The 19574-nt window shown below is 36.3% G+C and overlaps 1 protein-coding gene and 1 non-coding gene across 17 annotated transcripts in view; both read left to right on the top strand.

The window, feature by feature from the left end:
- The first annotated feature begins 1618 nt into the window (after positions 1 to 1618).
- Positions 1619 to 1689, top strand: TRNAG-CCC. Its single transcript has one exon. It is a non-coding gene; the product is annotated as a tRNA-Gly (tRNA).
- A 292-nt stretch (positions 1690 to 1981) lies between these two features.
- TIA1 (TIA1 cytotoxic granule associated RNA binding protein) overlaps positions 1982 to 19574 on the top strand; it is a 36646-nt gene continuing 19053 nt past the window's right edge. For 3 of the 16 annotated variants that reach the window (XR_004903727.1, XM_036028111.1, XM_036028112.1), the window contains exons 1-7: positions 1982 to 2260; positions 11665 to 11767; positions 16685 to 16783; positions 17993 to 18047; positions 18219 to 18251; positions 18852 to 18970; positions 19480 to 19567. Coding sequence is in view for 11 of the 16 variants with exons in the window: in XM_036028111.1 (XP_035884004.1) it covers positions 2235 to 2260; positions 11665 to 11767; positions 16685 to 16783; positions 17993 to 18047; positions 18219 to 18251; positions 18852 to 18970; positions 19480 to 19536 (492 nt within the window). In the remaining 5 variants the exon portion in view is untranslated. The other 13 variants (XR_004903726.1, XM_036028109.1, XR_003684823.2 and 10 more) reach the window with 13 other exon arrangements.

Below are 19574 nucleotides of genomic sequence, written 5' to 3' on the forward strand. Positions count from 1 at the left end.
TCTATAGAAACAAAAGATTAGTGGGCTGGAGATTGGGGTGGGCTAGGAAATAGGGAATGACTGCTAATTGGTAAGGGTTTCCTTTTAGGGGTGATGAAAACGTTCTAAGATTGATTATAATGAGGATTGCGTATCTCCATGAATACACTAAAATGACTGAACTGTACTTTAAATGAACATATTGTAAGTTATGTGAATTATATAAAAAAGCTGTTAGAAAATACAATGCTACTCACCATTAATATTTGTCTTATTCATCCTCAAAAGATTAATATTTTATACTTTTAAGTAAAGTCCAAAGGATGTGCCATAGATTCCAAAGACAATTCCAAAAATGGAAATCCAAAAGTGTCACGGTCTAAACTACTTTGAAGAGGACATCTCATTTTTAATGTGCACATTCTCCTATGTTTACAAAATATTTCACCTAACTTATGAAATGCAATAGTGCATAATGAGTACACTAAACCACATTTCAGAACCCTAATTATTCTGCTTCCCCTCAAAGAGTGCTGAAATTTATAAATCTTCTGACTCATTTGGTTTTAAGATTCTTGTGATCGATTTGCATTAAATAATTACATAAAATGTTTTCCAATGTACACTGAGTATACCAAAAAACGCAGATAAAAAGAAAAATTCAGCATAGATGCAGAAATATTCTCTTGGCTCTCAAAAATTTGCTTAACACAAATGACAAATTCTTTTTTTTTATTTTATCTATTTATTTTTAGAGAGAGGGAAAGGGAGGGAGAAAGAGAGGAAGAGAAACATCAATGTGTGATTGCCTCTCACATGGTCCCCAGTGGGAACCTGGCCCACAACCCAGGCATGTGCCCTGACTGGGAATCAAACTGGTGATGCTTTGGTTCACAGGCTAGCATTCAATCCACTGAGCCACACCAGCCAGGACAAAAATGACAATTTTTTTATGAAGCTCTTACTTTTTAAAATAGTTATATAATACATTTTAAGAATTAAATTTATTGGGGTGACACTGCTTAATAAAATTATATAGGTTTCCAGTGTACAATTCTATGATACATCATCTGTATATTGCACTGTGTACCCACCACTCAAAGTCAAGTCTTCCTGGGTCACCATATATTTGATCCACTTTTCCCTCCCCCTTCCCCCTTCCCTCTGGTAACCACCATACTGTTGTCTATGAGTTTTTGTTTGTTTGGAAATCTGTATTGTTTTGTGGGGGGTTTTTTTTTAGATTTTTTTCTTCTTTTTTTATGGGTTAGAGAAAGAAAGGGAGAGAAAAACTGATTGACTGATTCCTATATGTGCTGCCACCTATACAGGATCGAACCCACAGCCTTGGTGCATCGGGACACTGCTCCAACCAACTGAGCTACCAGGCCAGAACTGGAAACCTGCTTTTGTAAATTAAAAAAAAAAAAAAAAATGTAATTGAAATTTCTCTGTACAGAAGAAATAGGAACACCCATTGAATTGTACTTGAATGAGAGAAAATAAATTATTTCTTAAATCATTAAAAAAACAGCAAATTATAAACTGATACTTTTGGTTTCTAATGAACAAATTATCCTGAGCACGAACACTCACTCGTATTTAGTCCTAGAAACTTCAGCAGCAGCAAGAGCTAACAGCGCCGCTGGTGTAGTGGTATCATGCAAGATTCCCATTCTTGCGACCCGGGTTCGATTCCCGGGCGGCGCATGCTTTCTATTTCCTACTCTTTCTACCTTTAAGGGTTTAATAAACCTTTTACTTCTAGAAACACAACTTTTAATTCCTATGTAGATTTCTATTTCATAATTCATTGTGAAAATATTCGAATCTGGAAAGGGAAGACAATTTCAAAAAACAAAAAAGCAAGCCTGGAAATAGTTAACCTTTACGACTGCCCAGTCGGAGACATTCCTGACGTCGGTGGAAGAGCGCCTGCGCATCTAATGAACCTATGGATTGAGGTGCAGCTTGGCGCCGGAGGGTTGAAAGTGCACGATTATTCTGCGCCTGCGCGGTTCTGGGCACTTCGCTGGCTGCTGGTAGGCCCCCGGCTCGCCGCCATCTTGTATTGGGGCTTCATTGTTCGCGCTGGGCCGGGCGATTTAGTATAATTGCCGCGCAAGAAGGAGGTGGAGTAACCTCCTGTTAGCCGAGAAACCCCGCTATTCTGCAGCCAGAGCCGCTCAGGCATTTTGGGAGGTAGTAAAGAGTAGGGAGCTGGACCCAGAGGCGCCGCCGCGACAGCAGCAGCCATGGAGGACGAGATGCCCAAGACTCTGTGAGTCTGAGGCAACAATATGGGGGTGGGATGGTGGTGGTCCAGGAGGGAGGTCTCGTCCCTTCGCCGCTCCCCAGACTATTGTCCTCAGCAGACGCCACGATGTCATGATTCCTCTCCTTAGTGCACACCTGGATGCTTAGGGACCGAGACTCTGGCTGTGAGAGGACTAGGTGGAGCGAGTAGGGGCTCAGCCCTCGGAATCAATCCCTTCACTTGACACCATATCATGGCCTTTGGCCTCACCACCAGCCCTCTGGGGTCTCAGGCCTGGAGAAAAGACTTTTTCATTCAAACCTGTTTTTAGAACTCGGCGATCCTTCTTTTTGTCCCTTGCTTTCCTTTTCTTTTTTCCCTTCGCCTCTTCTTGATTAATCTCTTTTGATCTATACGGTCGACTTTAATTTTACTTTGATTTCTTGCTGAAATTTTTTCCTTTAATTTTTCCCTCGTCAATAGGAATTTTTCTTTTGAGGCTGCTTGTACTTATTTCCAGTGAGGTGAACTTTATTGTCGCAGTTGCCCACTGGAAAACCAAGTATTTTGCTTTAAGCTCTCTTTGGCTTTCCTTCTCTAGCATTCTCTACCCCCACCAGAAAGTCTAAAACTGGACATCCTAAGGATTTTGAAGCTGCTTTTGAAAAATGGAAATCTCACCCGGAGGTATATATCAACTGAGGGGAAGTAGATAATAATGCATTTTTATCATCGCTTGTTACTGTTGTGGTTGACATGTTCCTGAACGAGCGGGCAGCTTTTATGAAGCAACAGTTGATAAATGCCTTAACATATTTAGTCACCTCTGAGAATCCTTACAGTGTTAAGGATTCTCAGTGTTAAACGGTCTCAGCTTAGGGTATTTTCTTTGTTGGCTAGTTTCTCCCACAGTGTCCTCTCTTTTTCAAAGTACCATCGGATGAGTTGATTCTCATTGTTGCTTTTCTGGAAAAGAAAGAACAAAAAGCTTGATAAGCTTTGACATGCCTTTTTGTTTTATTTGTAAAATACTGGCTCTTTCAGAACTGTGCATTAAAAATACAATGTTAAGTTTCTTTTTTGCAACTCTCCGGACATTACAGTTGTTATGAAGTACAATGTAATCAAATATTTCTTTTCCACCGAAAGTTTCCATTTTGTAATCTACATGAGTAGTCACACTTAATACTTATGTATTCTTAAGTATTAAGACTTGAGAATACTTATGTATTCTTACTAGATTAAACATTTTGCTAGTTTATCTGATAACGTTAACTTCAGTATCTTTTCAATAGGATGCAGCAATTAGTACACGACCTTTGTTTTTTGAAAGATTATATCTGTAGGTGAATACTCGCTAGAAAACTTAGCCCCATAGAGCTTATGGAAATCTTTTTTTTTTTTTTTTTTTTTTACTCTTGTGTCTTCTAGAAGTATGATAGCCAGCAGCATACTGGGTTTAAAAATGTACATCTTTTGTAATGTCTTCAGAGTTAAAATTCTTGTATTATTTTGTAATTTTTAATTTTAGAAACTCCCAGAAATATCTGGAAACAACCTTTTTAGCATGTTAATAACGAAGTTAACTTCAGCTCTCTTGGGCCGGTGTACAAAACCACTTAAATAGCTTGGGGACAGGAGACCAACCATTACAGAAGAAATAATGAAGTTTTGTTCAACAAATACTTACAGTGTTTGTGATTTGTAAGGTTTTGTGTAAAATGCTGTTACGTGCTTGATTAATCCACATCAGAACTCTGCAGTAAATGGGTCCATTTTGCTGCTGAGGAAAAGCTTAGAATTAAGTCAAACACTTTTTTTGTTCAGCTTTCTGCAACTTTTCTGCCCTCAGCTCTGAGCTCTTAGGACTAATTTTGCCATGTGTGCTTCACTGGAAGACACCATCCAAGAATGTTTTTCCCAAAGTATTCAAAGCTCTAACATGTCTATCTCCTCCATTCCTTCTACAGCCTTCAACCAAAGCTCCCATTTTCCAGTCAGACCAATCTTGATTAAATGAGTAGGTGTGGCTCAGTTGGTTGGGTGTCAGTCCACAAAGCGAAAGGTTGTTGGTTCAATTCCAGGTCAGGGCACATGTCTGAGTTGAGGGTTTGGTACCCCAATGGGTGTGCACAGGAGGCAGCCCATTAATGCTTCTCTCCGTCTCTTCCCTCAGTACCCCCCTCTCTAAAAATAAATAAATAAGATCTTTTTTTAAAAAATGAAAGATGTTAATCCCTAAGTTTTCCTAGCCGTATTTTTACTTTTACTATAAAATGTTTTAATGACCCTGGAAGTCAGGCCCTTTTAATATGTTCTTAGCACAGTATCTGGTTTGTGGAAAGTGATCAATAAATCTGATTTAAAAACTGGTACAATTCCAAGCAGTGAATTCAGATTTTACTCATTTTTGAGGGTAAGATATACTTTGAATCACAGTATCACCTATGTACCTAAAATGGCTCAGAAAACGCCATCATCTGCCACAAATGAATGTTCAGCATCACCTTTTTAAGTTAGAGATTACCAATATTCAGTTTCTTGTCAGCAGTACTTTGGGACTACTATATTGTGAGAAGTGGTTTGAGTCTGGAAACATTTTGAAAGTAGCGCAACAGCAATTACCAGTGGATTAGATGTGGAATGTGAGAATTAAGTTGACAATAAGTAGGTTTATTTATAAATGTGTCATTTCAGTCATTTAAAACGATAACTTGTTGCAAAATATAAATAAAAATGAGAACCGGCTTAAGAGCATGAATGTCTTCAGTTGTAGTGTTACATACGTTTGTTCAGGCTGCTTTATATATTGTATGTGGTCTAGTCTCCAAGTGAAGGTGGTGCTAGCTAATAACATAAGAGGCTTTCAGCTATCATGCAACAGACTATCCTTTGTTAAGAGTAGACAGTTGTTTAATAGTAAAGTTATGATGCTGGTGTACAGTGTATATGTATAAATGTATATATATGTGTTTGTATAGTATATATATGGGTGTGCAAAAGTAGGCTTACAGTTCATATGGAAATAAGTACTCAACTGTAAACCTATTTTTGCCTATATATGTGCTTATGTACATATATAAGAATTTACTGTTCTATATAATTTCATAATTAGTAGAAGATATGTACCTTTTCCCCCTGAACTAGAGCAACTCAAGCAGAATAGGATAATTTCCTAGCAATTTGAAATATTCAAAAGTAATTCTGTGAGTACAATTACCTCCTAAATAGATATTTATAGAACATTTACAGTGTTTCAGGCAGAGTTCTAGACAGTAGATATATAGTATAAATAAAAATCTCTTTCTCAGTTGTGGCTAGGTAGTTCAGTTGGTTAGAGCAGCGTCTGGATATGCCAAGGTTTCAGATTTGATCCTGGGCCAGGGCACATACAAGAAACAACCACTGCATAAATTAATGGAACAATAGAAGGTTGTTTCTCTCCCTCCCTCTCTCTCTCTCTCTCTCTCTCTCTCTCTCTCTCTCTCTCTCTCTTTCTCTCTTTCTTTCTCTCCCTCTCCCCCCCTTTTTCTCTCTCTCTCCCTTACTCCTCCTCCTTCCTATCTCTCTAAAATCAATCAATAAAAAAACCTTCTAATCAAGTTTATCATTAGCAAAAAAACCTATTTACTCATGATGTTCATTCAGATTTTTACAGAGGTCTTATATCAAATTCTGCATTTTTATACAATGATTGTGGCTCAAAACAATCCAATACAGCATTCTGCTTTGTAAATGTTTCTAGGTTAAATTTTCTAGAGCTGTACTAATATGAATTAATATTTTAAATGTTTTAGATTACAGTTTTACAACTATCTGAACTTAGTTACCAGCTTCAAAAATATGTGCTAAATTGATATAAAATCCTATCCTGGCAGAATGTCATGTTTTCATTGTAACATTGGTGACTTCTTAATTGAATCTTCACAGGTAGCTTTTTACTTTGAAAAAATTAAAAACTTACAGAAAAGTAACAAAAAATAGTACATTAAAGAGTTAAGTAACTTACATGTGGATTTACCAGTTGCTGATGGTTAGCCAAATAGTCAAAAGTAATTCTGTGAGAATGTAGTTATCTTTTTTTTTTCCTGAACCATTTGAAAAGTCATTGAAACATGTTAGGCCTAACTACTTTACTATGTGTTTTCTAAGAACAAGGGCATTCTCTTACATAACCATTATACAATTTTCATGTTAAGGAGACTAAACATCTTGAAGTAATATACAATTCACATTCATTTATCCAGTTGTCCAGGGAAGACACTTTTTAGTTCATTGAAATCTATTTGCCTTAACAGTTAATTATCTTCTACTCTTTACTTCCCATTCTGCGTAAGATTGGTCCGTGATCTCATAGGTGTTATAACACGGAATACTTCAGTCCATGCTGTTAACAAGAAGTCCATTGGACAATTAAAAATAGATGCTTCAGCCGTGGCTGGTGTGGCTCAGTGGATTGAGTGCTGGCCTTTGAGCCTTGAGGTCACCAGTTCATTTCCTGTTAGGGCACATGCCTGGGTTGCAGGCTAGGCTTCTAGTTGGTGTGCAAGAAGCAACCAATTCGTGTTTCTCTTGCACATCCATGTTGCTCTTCCTCTCTTTCTCCCTACCTCCCCCTGTATCTGAAAGTAAATAAATAAAAATCTGTTTTAAAAATGGATATTTCAATGTTATTCTCCAAAAAAAGCATTTTTGAAAAATAAAAATTAATGTAGGAAAATTACAGTTTTGTTTAGTAGTCCAGTAGACATCATGATAGGAACCTTGGCTTGCTTGCCACTGCCCTGAGTGTCAATTTTTGTATCAGTCAGGATTTTCATAAATGCAAGCAGCAAAAATAATTAACCATAAAAGGAATTAATTAAAAAGATAATGGACACTACCAAAATGTCAGGAGGGTTATGGAACCTAACTTAGAAAATGTTCAGGAAAGAGAGGGAACTGTCAGGCCACAATCCCTACTCAAGCTACAGACCATCGCAGAAAAGATGCTAGTACCAAATCTATTGAGGATCAAATTCACTGAGCATGGGACTTCATTGCTATTTGACACCAAAATGGAGTCTAATCTCTGCTATATGCCTGGTGTTCAGGGCTGGTATCTCTAATTTGACTTAGCCTAGATTGAATGCAAAGTAGACTGCAAAACCATATCTAGGTGTTTCACCTCCTATAGAGGAGTCAGGCTTTGTCTTAAGGTGAGGAATTTTCTAAAAATAGGAGGGAAGATGTTTGGTGTCCAAAAAGAAAAAATTCTGAATTCATACTGTTAATATGAAATCCTTTGGCTTCAGAAACAGAATAATATGTGACATGGAATGAAACAACTAAAGAAAGAAACATAAAAATGAGAATTAACTTTGTAAAGTATAGAGCATTCTACAAACTAAAAAACTTACTTTCCATTGGAAGTACTTTGAGATAACAAGTATCTGTAGATTTCAAATTTCAAACTTCTATGTATTCAGCAAATAGAGTTGGAAAGTCATAACATCATCAAGTTGTTTGTAAAAATTTGAGATCGATATCAGTGATTAACTTATTGGTAAAAAGAAAAGACTAGCCCTGGCCAGGTAGCTCAGTTGGTTAGAGCACTGTCCACAATATGCCAAGGTTGCAGGTTCAGTCCCAGTCAGGGCACATGCCTGGGTTGCAGGCCACGTCCCCAGTGGTGGCCACATGAGAGGCAACCACACATTGATGTTTCTCTTTCTGTCTCCTTTCCCCTCTCTCTGAAAATAATAAATAAAGTCTTTTAAAAAACCCACTAATTTGTAACCCTGGCTGGCGTAGCTCAGTGGATTGAGCGCGGGCTGGGAACCAAAGTGTCCCAGGTTTGATTCCCAGCCAGGGTACGTTCCTGGGTTGCAGGCCATAACCCCCAGCAACCGCACATTGATGCCTCTCTCTCTCTCTCTCCCTCCCTCCCTTCCCTCTCTAAAAATAAATAAATAAAATCTTTTTAAAAAAACCCACTAATTTGTAATGGGTTATTTTTTTAAGGTTTTATTTATTTATTTTTAGAGAGAGGGGAAGGGAGGGAGAAAGAAAGGGAGAAAAACATCAATGTGTGGTTGCCTCTTACGTAGCCCCCACTGGGGACTTGGCCTGCAACCCAGGCATGTGCCCTGACTGGGAATCGACCCCGCGACCCTTTGGTTTGCAGCCTGCGCTCAATCCACTGAGCCACAGCAGCCAGAGCTGTAATGGGTTATTTTTATTAGCACAAGGAAGAGAAAGATGTCTGTCCTTTGATTAATATGGAAATGTTATACATGTTAATTATAGTTTATTGTAATGGTGCCTAAGGCTGAGTGCATCTTGTTTCTGTAACTTTCTCTGAAGCATTTCTCGAAACAGCTCTGTGTAGAGTTAATTGATAGAGGTTCCTAGAGCTTACATCAAATAAACAAATGTAAAGGCAACACAAACCATAGTGCCTTTTTTTTTTTTAATCCTCAATGGTGGACAAGCTCACTGATTTTAGAGAGAGGGGAAGGAAGAGAGGGAGAGAAACATCCATTGTCTGCTGCCACCACACAACCTGAGCTGCTACCCAGGCATGTGCAATACTAATACTCTCTTTGTCCTGCTTCCCTATCTATGGAGATGACACTCACAACCAATCAAACCATACTTGCTAGGGCACCCATAGTGCTCTTTAAACTAGCTTAATTTTTTTTTAATCACATGTATTCAAACTTAGAAAATATTTCTCAGAAAATCTTAGGCAGTTTTGCAAAGAGTAAATAATAGAATTCGGGTTCTCTAAATACCGTGCACTTGTCACTAGGTTATCTTGCTTTAAAATCAAAGTACATAGATATTAGAATTAAATTTTCAAAAGAGCTGTTTTTTCATTGACATTGCAATCCTGAGAATTTCTCATAGGAACAAGAGTCAAGTCAGAATACACACATAAGAGTTATAGAGAAAATACAGTTCTCACATAACCTTCGCCCAGCTTCCCTTAAAGTTAACATAAACTTACATAACTATGGTATGCTTATCAAAACTGAGACATTAGTATGGTACAGTACAAGCTTTATTCCAGTTTCCCAAGTTTTTCTACTAATGTCTTTTTTGTATTCTAGGATCCATTCGAAGATATCATGTATTTACCTATTTATTTTTATTGATTTGAGAGAAACAAAACATCAATTTGTCATTCTACTTATTTATGCATTCATTGATTGATTTTTGTATGTGCCCTGACCTGGGGTAGAACCTATAATCTTGGTGTATGGGGACAATGCTCTGACCAACTGAGCTACCCTACCAGGGGCAAGATACCACTTTATTTAGTCGTGTCTCTTTACTCTCCTTTAATATGAGAAGATATCTTTTATGACCCTGCATTTTTGAAGGGTACTGTTTCTCTTCTTCTCAACATATTCTGTTAATTAGAATTGAGTCACTAAGGCTGACCCACACTAAAGGAGAGAGAAATTAAGCTTCACTTCACAGAGGCTGCATATCAAAGAATTTGTGGGCATATGTTAAAACAACCAATTCATTGGTTAAAATGAGTAATTAATACATATTTTATAGGTGATACCTGAGGCTTTACACATACCTTATGTCTCCTTAAAGTTGTATCATCTATGAAACATCCATGGGTGGATTTTGCCAGTTGCAATTATTACTGTGGTATTTTAATGGTGATTTCCCTCATTTCTTCCACAGTTATTGGGGGGCTGCCCCCACCCCCCAATCCAGGATCCAGTCAAGTATTATTTATTATATTTGGTTGTCAGTGTCTTTTAGATCCTTTTAAATCAAGAACAGTCCTCCCTTTTTAAAATACTTTTTTAGAACAATAATATTTTGGAGAGATCAAATAAGTTACCTTATACAAAATTCTATATCTGGATATGTATAATTGTTTTATTATGTGTCTAATATTCTGTAAACTTCTATCTAAATTTAAGCTTGACTAGATTCAAGTTAGACCTTTTTGATTTGACTGCTTCATAGGTGGTGTTGTATAATTTATACTGTACACACAATGACTTATTGTTCATCTATAAAATTACTTGATCACTAGGTCAAAGTGGTAAAACAGCCAAAGCTCTCATTTTTAAGGTAGGGCTTTTCCCTTTGGAGTTGTTAAATGATCTATGTGATAACTTTGATACCCTTCAAATAATCATAGTATAATACCCATAAGGCTTACACATAGTTAATTTAATGTGGTCTGTCTAAATTTATTGGCTAGCATTTTTCTGTAAAGAGTTTTACCCTCATTTACTGGAGCTGTTAGATAACATTATACTGGAGTTTCTACTGCAAAGGCAAGATAAATGCTTAATTCTATCCCTTTAATTACTGATTTTCAGAACAAGAGCTTGGTATAATAATAACCTCCAATATTGGAAAAGTTGCTTTTGGTTAGATGTTGCTTTTATACTTTTTACCTGATCTTTAAATGCTATTCATTGTTTTTTAAGATTCAGCACTTCTCCCTTTACCATTTTAGCCTATTCCAGTGCCTTTACAGTAATCATTCAATGTGTTTATTGAATAAGTAAATGGAAGGAAGGAACTGATATGTATAGATGTTTATTTTTCTGGGGAAAGAGTCCATATCTTTCATCACATGTTTTCTGAAGGATTCTTGGCAGAAGAATGAAAAACTGCAGTTGTTAGGAGACAGCATTCTCTGATTTTAGAGGTGATAAACCTCTAATTCTAATATGTCTAGAGGTAATCTTTCAAAATCCCATTTTGAAAATTTATTTATAAAACCTTTAAATAAAGATAATCTCACTCATGTGGTCTTGTAACACTGCATTAGTTAACTTTGCTAGTCACCAATTCATATTATTTGTTAAAGGTCTCTTCTGGAATCTTTGTAGTCCCTCTGCACATCCACTAATCAGTGATAATTCATTTATAAGTTTTCCATCCCTTGCCCCAGCCACTATGGCTCAGTCAGTTGGTCATTGTCTTGTAAACCAAAAAGTCACAGGTTCAATTCCCATTCAGGGCACATGTCTGGGTTGAGAGCTAGGTCCCAGGTTGGGGGCGTGCAAGAGGAAGTCGATTAATGTTTCTCTGCCTCTCTCTCTCTCCTTAACCCTCTCTAAAAATGAGTAAGTAAAACCTTTATTTTTATAAAGTGTATCTGCCTAAGGTAAACCTAGGAACTTAGAAAAAAAAACTGGTTTAATTTACAATACCTTGACAAAACACACACTAGCTTCCCCTCTACTAGCAGTGTCTAATGTACTTGCAAGTCACATTATAGTACATCTTTTTTTGGGAGAGATTTTAATGTTTTGGCAAACTATTATAAGCTGTTCCCAAGTAGTATAGTTACAGGTAAAGATCTACCTTTTCTTAAATTCATTTTTCAGTAAGCAACTTTAGAAACTGGTCCAAAGAAGCAAATTTAAAATGGTAAGTTGTTTTTCTTTGTGTTTCAGATACGTTGGTAACCTTTCCAGAGATGTGACAGAAGCTCTGATTCTCCAGCTCTTTAGCCAGATTGGACCTTGTAAAAATTGCAAAATGATTATGGATGTAAGGGTATTTTAACTTAACTTTCTTTTTTATGTACATTATTAAATCCATTACTTCTAAATCTCTTAAAGTGGTTTATATACTGTGAATTCATAGGGGTTTTAGTGAATTTGTAATGAATCTGTTTTGGCCACTGAGTTTAATGTTTTATTAAATAAAGAAGAATAGAATTAATCATTTCTAGAGCAGATGAGAACTATATATATGTAGGTTCCTTTTTTGCATTGAAGCGTCAGAATTGTTTATATATGTATCAGTCAATAGGCTAATCTAGAGATTCAGTTATTACAATTAGATTGGGAAATTGGGTCAAAAATAATAGATAATTGATACTGGGATATGTTTTTAACTTTATTTTCAAAGGTCATGATTCAAGGGGGGTTTTTTTGTTTTTGTTTTTGTTTTTTTGCATTATGGCAATCACCATTCATCAGATCTTAATGTATAGAAAAAACCTTGAATTAATTCCTCTAATTGGTATTAATCCTGAATCATAACATGTAAAAAGACATCTAAAGAGTGTTTTTGATAGTGAAGACAGCTAAAGAGAAATCCTTTTATCCCATGGAGTCCTTTTTGTTTTTCTTTTCATTTTTCTTTTCGTTTTTCTTTTCCCCAGGAAAGAAAATTGTGTGTGTGTGTGTGTGTGTGTGTGTGCTACTTTTTCTGTTGTTTTCTAGTTTATCTCTTTTTTTTACTTGGTAATTAAAAAGTAATTGTTTAGCCAATTGGCTTTTGTTTGTTGTCTAAGATTTTAAAATGTCAGACCTTTCTCCTAAAGTGTCAGTTACCTGCATGTAATAAAGATGGATTCAACTAATGTTTTTTATCTTTATACTCTTCTTAAGTGTTTTTGTGTCACATTCAATATTTATATGCCCTTGGATAAAGAAGAAAAGATCCCTCTGTACCCATAGAGAAAGATAAGAAGTAGAAATTGGAAAATGATGAAAAATTTAAAATCTTTGATTGATGTGGACCTCCTTCCTTATCCCAGTAATAGCATCTATGGAATGCTTGCCTCTTATTTAATGCTAATGCATTATTATAATTGCTCAACAGAAATAGTGTAAAGCACATGTTATTCACATTTAATATGTGCAGAAATGAGCAAAGCAAGAATGTAAATCCAAATTGAACTATCTAAATGCAAATCTTCTCTGTTGGTTTGTAGGCTGCCAGTCTCTCCCTTAGTCACTCTAGATATTTGACTGCTCAAGATCACTAGGCAAAATGTTACTGACTGCCGTGGCAGGGTGGCTCAGTTGGTTGGAATGTTGTGCCATATCCTAAAAGGTTGCAGGTTCAATCCCTGGTTAGGGCAAGTATGGGAGGCAACCATTAGATGTTTCTTTCTCATATCTATTTATCTCTATCTTTCTCTCCCCCACCTTTTCTCTTTATAAATCAATTTTAAAAACATGTCCTCAGATGAGGGTTTAAAAAAAATGTTAGCCCTGGCTGGTGTGGTTCAGTCGATTGACCACCAGCCTGCCAATCAAAGAGTCACCAGTTCGATTCCCAGTCAGGGCACGTGCCTAGGTTGTGGGCCAGGTCCCCAGTAGGGGATGGACAAGAGGCAACCACACATTGATGTTTCTCTCCCTCTCTTTCTCCCTCCCTTCCCCTCTATCTAAAAATAAAATAAAATCTTTTTTTTTATGTTTAGGTTTATACTTTCATTTCTTTCTTTTATTTTTATTTTAATCATTGCTCAAATACAGTTTTCTGCCCTTTGACCCCATTCCAGCCCACCCACCCATCCCTCCCCACCTCCTTCCCATTTTCACACCCCCCCCTTCATATTTTGTCCATGTGTCCTTTATATCTGTTCCTATAAACCCTTCCCATTCTCCCCTGAAATTCCCTCCCCTCTCCCCTCTGGTCACTGTCAGCCTGTCCTCTATTTCAGTGTCTTTGATTGACTATATTTTGCTTGTTTCTTTGTTTTGTTGTTTAGGTTCCTGTTAAAGGTGAGATCATATGATATTTGTCTTTCACCACGTGGCTTATTTCGCTTAGCATAATGCTTTCCAGCTCCATCCATGCTGTTGCAAAGGGTAGGAGCTCCTTTCTTTCTGCTGCATAGAATTCCATTGTGTAAATGTACCATAGTTTTTTGATCCATTCATTTACTGATGGGCACCTAGGATGCTTCCAACACTTAGCTATTGTAAATTGTGCTGCTATGAACATTGGGGTGCAAAAGTTCTTTTGGATTGGTGTTTCAGGGTTCTTAGGATATAATCCCAGCAGTGGAATTGCTGGGTCAAAAGGAAGATCCATTTTTAGTTTTCTGAGAAAGTTCCATACTGTTTTCCATAGTGGTTGTACCAGTCTGCAGTCCCACCAACAGTGCGCTAGGGACCCCTTTTCTCCACAACCTCTCCAACACTTGTTAGTTGCTTTGTTTATGATGGCCATTCTGACTGGTGTGAAGTGGTATCTCATTGTGGTTTTAATTTTGCACCTCTCCAATAGCTAGCAATATTGAACATCTTTTCATGTGTCTCTGGATCCTCTGTATGTCCTCCTTGGAGAAGTGTCTGTTTAAATCCTTTGCCCATTTTTTAATTTATTTGTCTTCCTGGAGTGGAGTCATGTGAGTTCTTTATCTATTTTGGAGATCAAACCCTAGTCTGAGGTATCATTGGCAAATATGTTTTCTAATATAGTTGGTTCTCTTTGCATTTTAATGCTGTTTTCTTTAGCCATGCAGAAGCTTTTTATTTTGATGCGATCCCATTTGTTTATTCTTTCCTTTATGTCTCTTAAAATAAATAAAATCTTTAAAAAATAAAATAAATGACTGCCTGACTTACAGAAAAAACTCGGTTAGCCTTTGCCACTTTATATAAATTTTGGGTTTTTATCACTCAAAGGTGTAGATTAACATTTTGTTTTTATTATTAAAGTCTTAAATTCCAATCTATTCATATGATGTTCATATTTATGAATTTTACACATTGTGGAATATTAAAGTTGATAATGTCTATGCTTAGATTCTTTTTATCTAAAAAGTACAGTTTTTTCTGGGTACAGATCAACTAACTGAAGTGAACATTCTTTTATCATTTACTACTCTTAAGTATAAGCTACTTTTTCTAACTACCTTCTGGTTCCTGTTGACATTGATCTGTGTACTAAAATTCTCATTTATCAAGTGTAGTATTTGAATTAGACAACTTGAAAAACGTGTTTATATTCCCTAATGTTTTTAATATAAAGTAACAGGTAGTCTCAATATTAATTTGTTGTCTCCTCTTTGCTCTAAAATACTTAAGAATCATTTCCAATGACTTTTAAATTATTAATTGTGCTTTAAACAAAATGATATCTTTATTCTAGTATTTTAGTCTTTTAGTTTCTTATTTTAACAGTCTTTCTTAGGGGATTATAGCAAGAATTTTAAAATGGTCTATGATATCATTTGGTATTTTGCACTGATAGGTGGTGGGTGTTTTTTCTGCTTTAATTTACACTAAAACATCCAGGCTTCACATATCATCAAATGTCAACTACTTGGAACACCAGCAGAAAAGAGGAGAGAATTTTTAAAAAGACTATGAAGCAGCTAAAAAATGACGTCAGAAAGTCCAAATTCTAAAGCCTATTCTAAAACTTTACTTACCAGAATACCTCTTGTATTTACTTACATTGTAGAAACAAGTTTAAGATGGCTGGATGAGGTTTTCTGCTGCTCAGTAAGTTAGAGGCACCAAGAATATATGTACATCTATAGCAATAAAAAGAGAACATATCACAGGGAAGAGACAGAAAAGTTATTAAAAGCCACCCTTACTGGTGTGGCTGAGTGGGCTGAGCATCATCTTGCAAACCAAAAGCTCTCCTGTTCCTTTTACTAGTCAGGGCACATCCCTGGGTTGCAGGCCAGGCTCCTGACTAGGGGCATGCTAAAGGTAACCAATTGATGTTTCTCCCTCATATCTGTGTTTCTCTCCCTTTCTTTCTACCTCTTTTCCCCTCTGAAAAATAAATAAAAATTTTAAAAAATAAAAGCCAATATGCCCTAGCTGGCATAGCTCAGTGGATTGAGCGTGGGCTGCAAACCAAAGTGTTGCAGGTTCGATTCCCAGTCAGAGTACATGCCTGGGTTGCAGGCCATGACCTCCAGCAACCACACATTGATGTTTCTCTCTCTTTATCTCCCTCTCTTCCCTCTCTAAAAAATAAATAAATAAAATCTTTAAAAAATAAAAATAAAAGCCAATACCAACACTTGATAATATAGGATTCTAGTCAAACATAACCTCTGTAGCTTAAAGAAAAGGTGGTATTTTATGATAATGGTGAGAATGTAGCTATATATTATTTGTCCATAATTGGGACACTTAGTCATTAATAAAAGATTAAATTATACATAGTAGTATAATACAACTTGATGAAGTTAGTTTTCTATAAAAATAGCTCAGTTTTTTGCCCTGGCTGGGTGATTCTGTTGGAGTGTTGTCCAGTGTACCAAAGAGTTGCAGGTTCAATCCCTGGTTGGGGCACGTACAGGAGGTAACCAAAAGATTACATCTCTCTGTCTCTCCCTCCCTGACCCCCCCTCTCTAAAATCAAACATATCATCGGGTGAGGACTTTTAAAAAAAAACTCAGTTTTAAGTGTTTACTTCCTTATCTAAAGATTTACCTGTGGGTCCTGGCTGAGTAGGTCAGTTGGTTAGAGTATCACCCTCATATGCCAAGTTTGTGGTTTTGATCTCTAGTCAGGGCACATACAAGAATCAATCTCTCTGTCTCCTCCACCCCCCAAATGAATGAATAAAAAATTTTTTAAATAAAGATTTACTTGTGGAATGGACCTTCCATTTTTTATGGCCTGGTAATGGATGTTATAAACTTTAAGATAATGGGAGTATAAAACTTAAAATTGGCTGTTGTGTTTTTTGTTTAACAGACAGCTGGTAATGATCCGTATTGTTTTGTGGAGTTTTATGAGCATCGTCATGCAGCTGCAGCACTAGCTGCTATGAATGGGCGGAAGATAATGGGTAAGGTAAGCTATCATAATTAAAGGTGACTTGCACTGGATATTTTAAGTTGTATAGTTTTGTTTTCTTTTTAGAAGCATTATATTCACTTTATAGAAAATGATCATGTGTATTATTAAAAAGGTGGGATAAAAGCTATTAGAGGGCATGTTTATGTTCATATTCATGGTGCCTTGGCACATGGTAAATGCTAAAATATTTTTAATTACTCAAGCTTGGAACATCTAGGAACATTGGATACTAATGGGAAGAATAAAAGGCAAAATTCATTAGTACTTTAGGTAATAAAGGATTGGTTGAATGTTAACAGAAGTATGAGGTCTGTCCAGAAAGTATCCAGCCATATACTATGAAAAATAGAGATGTTTATTAAAGACGATAAAGATACAAGGAACATTGTACATAGGACAGTGATGCCTCAGTCCCCTTCAAAGTAGGCATCTTAGGACCTCACACTGTTCTCCCAGTGTCTCTTCCAGTGTTATAACACTCTGCAAAATCCTTTGTTAGAATTTCCATCAGCTACCCTATCATATTTTCCTGAATCTCATCAATAGTCTGAAATCTCATCCCTTTCAAAGGTGGGTTTTAGTTTTGGGAAAAGCCAAAAATCACAGGATGCCAAATCTGGACAATAATGTGGCTGAGATACCTGGGTGATTTGACGTTTCGCAAAAAAACTGTAAGACATGATGTGTGATTGGGCACATTGTTGTGATGAAGCTGCCAGTCACCAGTTGCCCATAGCTGCAGCCTTCTGAATTATCCAAATAGTTTCCAAGGAGGAATGTTCAAGCTTAATGCAAAATCTGATGCAGATTTGTTGCTCTACTTGCTCATTTGGAATGCAACAGCCACACAGTACACATGCTCACTCAGTGGCATCTACCACCCCCACTGAGAGTGAAGTCATCATATTCATACATGTTCATTTCAGTTCACTCTCCTTGGCTGCCAGGTTACATTGATGTTGTACATGCCATTCTTGTTATATTAACAATGGTTGGACTTTTTTCCGGACAGACCTCATATGTAAGATTAAGATTTGACAACATTTTTTCTGTACATGTAGGTTAAAAGATAAACTGACCAGAAGTAGTATCTGTTTCATCTCAGGCATACACCTTCCTATGTGTTGTTTATAGATGCAAATCTTGTAATACCTGATTTTGAGCTTTTTTTAATGGAGTGTAAATGTAGAAAAATTTTTTTAGGAAGTCAAAGTGAATTGGGCAACAACCCCCAGCAGTCAAAAGAAAGATACAAGCAGTAAGTATATTTTATACTCTTCGAACATTTGTTTTTATTGTACACAGTAGTTTTATTGTAAAGCATTAAACATCATACGTGTTTGCACTAATGTTTTGATCGTTATCCTTAGATATGATTGAATGTGTTTGTGTTAATAAATTTAAGAACAAATCTAATCTTTGTCATCAGGTAGTACCGTTGTCAGCACACAGCGTTCACAAGGTAATTGTATCTTCTTAAACATAAAATGAAATCTCTTGAAAGGGTATTCACTAACCACCTGAAATTTTTTTGTTTGATGTTGGGGGGAGCGGGGAGGGAGGAGGTCGTGTTTCTATTTGTCTCTCTGGCAATATTTTTCCCCCTTCTTCCCAGTGTTGACCAAGTGTGGCTTGTCCACCACTTTGGTGCTATTTCAAGCTCTCTGACCCTCTTGGAGGCAGCTGATGCCTTAGACATACTTTCACCAACTCAAGGGCAAGATACCCTGCTTCCTTGAGGTCACGATCTGTGCTCCATATCCAGATCTCCTGATTGCTTGAGTTGCTTCTGAAACTGTGTTTCCCAAATGACAACCCAATATGTTGCTTAAGGCCTGCCAAGTAGGAGTAACTTTTCTTTCCAAATATACTTTGTCAAAATTGATATATATATGTCTATTTTAAGTGTTGATCCAACTATTTTGTATTTTTTACATGTTTTTCTTGAGCATTGTCTTCTTTTTTTTTAAACTTCACATGGGATGATTATTTCTCTCCAATGCTTTGTTAATGGTTCTAATATAAAGTGAAGGGATTACTGTTTTCATTCTGTTGCCTTCAGTCTTAGTTCACATGCACATGGATTCACATAAACTGAATGGTGTAATGTCTGGGCAACCAAAACTGTTGGCTTTTGAGAAAACTGTCAAATACTTTAACATCAAACTGTTGCAATGCAAGGTATTTCTTTGCTTGTTCTTCACAAACTATGGTTAAACCAAGTATATCATGTAGCTAGCTTCAGTGAATTGTCTTAACTGAGGCAAATCTAGTCTACATAAGTCACAATACCACTATTTAATTTGTAAGCTTTAATAGAGTGGTAAATTGATTAATGTAAATAATTACTATTAAAATGGTACTTAAGTCATTAATTTTTTGCAACACTTGTTATCTATCATATTAATAGTTTATTTTCTTAGACCAGTATAATAATTGGTTATAAGCAGAAATATAACTCAGTTTCCAGTTAGATATATCAGTCTTTAGGAGAGTCTTTCCTGTATTGTTACCTTGATTTATTTTGTTTAAAATTGATAGGATTTGTATAGATATAGGATAGTGTTTTGCTTATATGTTACTATAAATCCATAAATTATTTTAAGGAAACTTTATTGAATAAATTTTAGCACTTTTTAAATTCTAAAATTTTATTTTTCTTTTCACTTCCCCTTCCTTCCCCTTATAAGATCATTTCCATGTCTTTGTTGGTGATCTCAGTCCAGAAATTACAACTGAAGATATAAAGGCTGCATTTGCACCATTTGGAAGGATATCGTAAGTA

The sequence above is a fragment of the Phyllostomus discolor genome, chromosome 6 (genome assembly GCF_004126475.2).
Source record: "Phyllostomus discolor isolate MPI-MPIP mPhyDis1 chromosome 6, mPhyDis1.pri.v3, whole genome shotgun sequence".
In the NCBI taxonomy this organism is placed as follows: Eukaryota; Metazoa; Chordata; class Mammalia; order Chiroptera; family Phyllostomidae; genus Phyllostomus; species Phyllostomus discolor.